Raw genomic sequence first — 5,555 nt, forward strand, 5'->3', positions numbered from 1 at the left:
CCCCACACAATACCCAGCAGTTTGCCTTGCCGGGCTCAGGGGCCATGCTGACATCGCCCCCTGAGGACTTGGCTGCAACCCCAGAGCCCCCAGGGTGGCCTGCAGCCCTGGACTGTGCCCGCAGCTGGACGGAGCTCCCTGGCTGAGGTAGGGCCCCCAGGGTGCCAGCAGCCCCATCCGCCTCCCACCAGTCTTCCCCAAGTGAGTCCTTTGTGCTGCCTGCCTGGCCTCTGATCTTGGCCCCAACACACTTATGGCCTCCTGGGGATCTGCAGACCACTTGGCCTGGATCCCCTTTCTAGCCATGACCTCCCACTTGTTTTTTGTCCTTAGGGGGCAGGATCCCTCTTCCTGTGGGCTGCAGGGCTAGGGGCACTAGGCAGGAGCAGGGAAAAGACCGTAGTAGTGTCCAAGGACGCTCTCTGCCAGCCTTGCCAAGTGGCCTATTGCCCTCTGTGACTGGCAGTGCCCACCGGATAGGACTCTCCCTGGCCTCTGCCTATCCTTTTTGTACTGGAGAAATATTTATGATGACACAGGTTTCTTAGAGGGAGCAGCTGGGGCTGGGGACTTTGGGACACTTTGAAGGTGGGGATACTGAGGCCCACAGATGGGCCATGACTTGTCTAAGGTCACACAGAGCTGATTAGTGCCAATGTGGGGCCTTGAGCCTTGTCTAAGGTCACACAGAACTGATTAGTGCCAATATGGGGCCTTGAACCTTTGATTGGGTTTTTTCCCTTTGGGTTCTAGAATGGCCACTGGTCTCTCCTGAGGTTATGTCCTGGGCAGGTAATGTCCCTGCTGCCTGGGCCCAGTATTCTCCCTCAGGTTTTCTTTTCTTTTTTTCCTAGCAGAGATGAGCTACACACAATATGAATGCAGCTCTGCCCCTACCTGATCCCCAGCATTGAGGTTGGGTGGCCACACCAGAGCTGGGTGGATCATTCCCTTCACCCCTCAGCCTGGGCGTGGGGTGGGTGGAGGCTGCTCACTCCTGACCGCCCACTCAGGACCTGCCTTCAGCCCTCTCCTGCCGTCCCCTTTCCCTCTGCCCACACTCACCAGGCTTTTCCCCAAGGCCTCAATTGGAGGTGCCTCTGCCCCAAGACTCAATATTTGGCTTATTTATCCCTGTAAATTATGGAGGTTGCCTCTCCCTGTCTTCCAGGGGCGTCTAGAACTCAAATAGAATTTCCTCTAATACAGAGAGCAGGGGAATGCATGAACTGTGCTGAGGACTTCTTATTCCTGGAGAGAAAGAAACTTATCTGAAGGGCAGAGGCCACCTGGGTCCCCACCCACATGCTCCTAAGATGTCATGTGTATCTTCATTTTTACCATCTGGCTGATGACCCAGACCATCCCCCAATACCATAAAGACTGATGAAATAATAATGATACTCTGGGGAATGACCGTGAACAACAAGCTCCACTCTGCCCTCGGTGCTTCACCTCTACGGTGCCTATTCTCTCATTAGCACTGTCAAGTTGGTGTCTCTCTCCTGTTTGCCAAATGAGGAAACTGAGGCTTAGGGAAGTACACTCAGATGGACAGAGGCTCCAGGTACAAGCTAGAGGCTCGACCCCAGGGAGGCTCCTTAGGAGCAGCCGGTTCCCACCTGGCCAGGGGTAAGAATGGGGAAGCAGCTGGATCACTCCTCTCTAGGTGCTCTGGGTCCTGGGGATTTTGCATTAGCTGTTACCATGACCTCCTCCAGGAAGACCTCCAGGATTCCCAGGTTGAGTGAGCCTGGCACACTACTCAGATGTGCCTCTGGCTTGGCTCTTGCCAATCTGGATTGTAACTGTTTTCATTCTTGGCTCTCCCACCAGATTGGCAAGCCCACGGGGCATGAATTGTTTGTCCATCTGTCTTCCGGGGTTTTTCTGGGCTTCATGTCTGTCTCTGAGTATCTGGACTGTCTGAAATTTTTTGTGTCTCTGTCTGCATCTCTGGGTCCCCGAATGTCTTAGCATCTGTGGTTTTTCTGTTTGTCAGCATTCAGGGTCTCAGTTTCTGAGTTGCCGTCTAAATAGTCTACATTTCTCTGGGTCTCCCTCTGAGTTTCTTGGCCCTGCCAGACTGGGCACTGCCCATTTGGCCAGAAGGGACCTCTGGGGGGTCCTTGCTGCCCAGCCTGCCCACAGTGAGGCCAGGCTAGGGTAGGCCCCCGCCCAGCCCGCTGCCTGCTCCCTCCTCCCTCCCGGCTTGCCTCACCACAGGGTTTGATGAATCAAACTCTTTGTCTGGGTGGGATCTCCCCCAGCCAGCTGGGCAGAGAGAGGGCTTCCCCTGCACAGCAGCCCGACAGCATCAGCAGCTGGAAAGGTGAGGGGCAGGAGGGTGGTAGTGGAACGCCCTGGGGCAAAGGCCGTGGGGGCTTAGACCCCTCAGATCATGGTTCTACCCCAAGGCTCTGGCAGGCTCCCGGGATGACGTCCTGCCCAGAAAGAACTCAATTAGCCTTGCTTGATCCAGAGGCTAGGAGCTAGGGTGGGAGAAAACCCCCCCCTGACCCCAAGCTGGGGGGCTAGGCCACCTCTCTACCCTTCCCTGGGAGGGCCCCGCCTAATCTGGGTTGGCGGCCTGCCTTCCAGCCTGTGACCCTCCCAGCCAGCTTGGCATGGGTGTGGGCATCACTCAGCACTGAAGGCCGCCACTCAAGGGGGGTTGGGTCACACCAAAGCAAGGACTAGTGAGCCCGTGCATTCATGTCTGCATCCTGGGGTGTGCATGTGTGTGACTGGAACAGAATGGGAAAGTGTGTGTGTTGTGTGTGTGTGTGTGTGTAAACATCAGATGGGTCAGCGCATATTTGGGAGAAAACACCTATATAGATGTTTGATTTAAAAAAAAAAAAAAGCAAATCAAAAAATATGTGTCCATGAGCCAGGCATGGTGGTGCACACCTGTAATTCCAGCAGCTTGGGAGGCTGAGGCCAGAGGATTTCAAGTTCAAAGCCAGCCTCAGCAAAAGCGAGGTGCTAAGCAACTCAGTGGGACTCTGTCTAAATAAAATATGAAATAGTACTGGGGATGTGGCTCAGTGGTTGAGTGCCCCTGAGTTAAATCTCCAGTTAAAAAAAAAAAAAATGTGCCCATGAATTTGTGTACTTGAATCTCAAAAGTCTGAGTGTATCTATGAAAGTGTGTGTGTCAGTGTGTGTACTTGAGGGTAAATGTGTGAATGTATTTGTTGGAACATGGATTTGTGTGGCAATATATATGCCATGCATCAGTGTATTCAAGAAGGTATACAGTGAATAAATAGCAAGTCTTGAAAGTTGCAATGCCCGAGTGAGTATCCTGGCTCTACCACTCACCACATAACCACCTCTCTGCTTCACTTCCCTCACCTATAAAATGGGTAGAATAACAGCATCGACTCATAGGAGGAGTTAAATGAGATGATATGTGGAAAGCACTTGCCCAGCATTACGGCACTACGTAAGGGCCAACTATTAGCTTTTAATTAGATAATCAGGTGGGTGTTTGTGCAGATGTGTATAAACAGCATACACGAGGGGTTGTCCAGGCCTCCAGGATGTGGTGGCTTACTGGCTAGTCCAGCTGTCCTGTGCCTGGCTCTGATCCCTTCTCCCCTGCAGGCACAGGTGGGTGGCACAGCAAAGGAGGAATGGACTGTGGGCCACCTGCGACCCTCCAGCCCCACCTGGCTGGGCCACCTAGTACTGCCCGCCGCCCAGTAGCTGTGTGCCAGCAGGAGAGTCTGTCCTTTGTGGAGCTGCCCACCCTGCAGCCCCTGAGCCCTGTGTGTCTGGACCTCTTCCCCGTCGCCCCGGAGGAGCTACAGGCTTCTGGCAGCCGCTGGTCCCTGGGGACCCCTGCCCCTCTCCAAAGGTTGCTATGGCCACCATCCCCAGGAGGCCCAGACACCACCAGTGGGGGGATGCGGCCCAGCAGGGCGGGCAGCTGGCCCCACTGTCCTGGTGCTCAGCCCCCAGCTCTGGAGGGACCCTGGAGTTCTCAGCACACACAGCCACAGCGACGGGCCAGCCATGGCTCTGAGAAGAAGTCAGCCTGTGAGTTACCCTTCGGGGAATGGCCCACTGGGGCAGACAGGGGAGGGGGCTGGGTGGGCTCTTTTTGAACCCCTTAAGCCCCAGAGTTCCAGGACAAGTGGCAGATCTTAGTGATTAGGGAACTATAGTGCTCAGGGAGGGCAAGTGACTTGTCAAAGGTTACACAACAAGTCTCTGGCTGTCCTGGGCCCTTGCCCTGTGCTCTCTACCCCTCTTGATGCTTCCCCGGCCCTGGGCACCAGATCATCACAGAAACATCAGCCTTTCTCTTGGGCATGGGGCCTGAACTCCCTGGGATGCTCAGGACCACAGGGCAAAAGCAGGAGACAGGGGTTGGAAGAGACCTCAGTAGGTGCCAGCCTGTGCTCCCATGCCCCACAACCACAGGGCGCAAGATGCGAGTGTACCAGCGTGAAGAGGTCATGGGCAGCCCCCAGGCCCAGGCTGTCTTCCTGGAGCCTGGGCAAGCTGCACAAGAGAGGCATTTGAGCACAGAGGAGCCCAGGCCACTGGAACTGTCTGGGACTACCAGGGCTGGCCTTGAGGGGCCTGAGCGCCGGCGCTTCTCAGCCTCAGAGCTGATGACCCGGCTGCACTCTTCTCTGCGCCTGGGGCGGAATTCATCAGCCAGGGCATTGACCTCAGGAGCAGCTCGGGAAGGTACCAACAATTCCCCTGGTCCCTGACAGCCCTGGGTGAGCACATGATGGTGGGGCATGTCCAACTCGCTAGACACGGGGACACTTGCCACTGGGTGCTGGTTGAAAGGGTATTGTGCCCTGTACCCTTGGGACCACCCACCCTCAGCTCTTTCTCTCCCTAGGGAAGGCATCTGGAAGGGAGCCCAGAAGCATAGAGATGAGGGTGGACAGCATTTCTCCGCCAGCACCTGTTGACCCAAGCGAGAGCCACGGCGGCTTGCTGGAGCCCAGGTAACCACCATTCACTCGGCTCGGGTCTGAGGCAGGGTGCAGCCAAATTAGAGTCCTGACACTCTTTCCTAGGCTGGACACGCAAGAAGGGCCGCCTCCAGATCCTAGAAGCGCCAACGAGCGGCGGCAGTCACGATTCCTCCTTAACTGTAAGCGGAGAGGGTCTCTGGGAGGGATCACGAAGGAAGAGGCTGGGGTGTGGAAACACCAGGGTTTGGAGAGGTGGGAGGTTGAGATCGTGTGAAAGAGAGAATTGAATTCTCGAAATCTAGCACTGGTGCTACCGCGCAGTTGGCGCTCAATTAGTGTCAATGGAATGAATAAATGAGTGAATGAATGAATTCATTGTGTCCCAACCACTGCAGAGGCTTGTTAAGTGAGGCTGGCTCTCGGGAGAACCAGGGAGGAGCCGTGCCGGTGCCGGCGGGCGTCCCACGGCCCTACCCGTGTCCCTCCCCCTCCCAGCTGTCCTGTACCAGGAATACAGCGACGTGGCCAGCGCCCGCGAACTGCGGCGGCAGCAGCGCGAAGAGGAGGGCCCCGGGGACGAGGCGGAGGGCGCGGAGGAGGGGCCCG

General features: G+C 56.1%; 1 protein-coding gene across 1 annotated transcript in view; it reads left to right on the forward strand.

Moving 5' to 3' along the window:
- Positions 1-167: 167 nt before the first annotated feature.
- The window catches only part of Arhgef19 (Rho guanine nucleotide exchange factor 19), a 14,294-nt gene continuing 8,906 nt past the window's right edge, over positions 168-5,555 (forward strand). Inside the window, exons 1-6 of the mRNA XM_015484811.2 lie at positions 168-2,332; positions 3,613-4,047; positions 4,435-4,707; positions 4,871-4,979; positions 5,052-5,128; positions 5,445-5,551. Coding sequence (XP_015340297.2) covers positions 2,233-2,332; positions 3,613-4,047; positions 4,435-4,707; positions 4,871-4,979; positions 5,052-5,128; positions 5,445-5,551 — 1,101 coding nt within the window. The 5' untranslated portion in view covers positions 168-2,232. The remainder of the gene's footprint in view (positions 2,333-3,612; positions 4,048-4,434; positions 4,708-4,870; positions 4,980-5,051; positions 5,129-5,444; positions 5,552-5,555) is intronic.

The sequence above is a fragment of the Marmota marmota genome, unplaced genomic scaffold (genome assembly GCF_001458135.2).
Source record: "Marmota marmota marmota unplaced genomic scaffold, marMar, whole genome shotgun sequence".
NCBI lineage: Eukaryota > Metazoa > Chordata > Mammalia > Rodentia > Sciuridae > Marmota > Marmota marmota.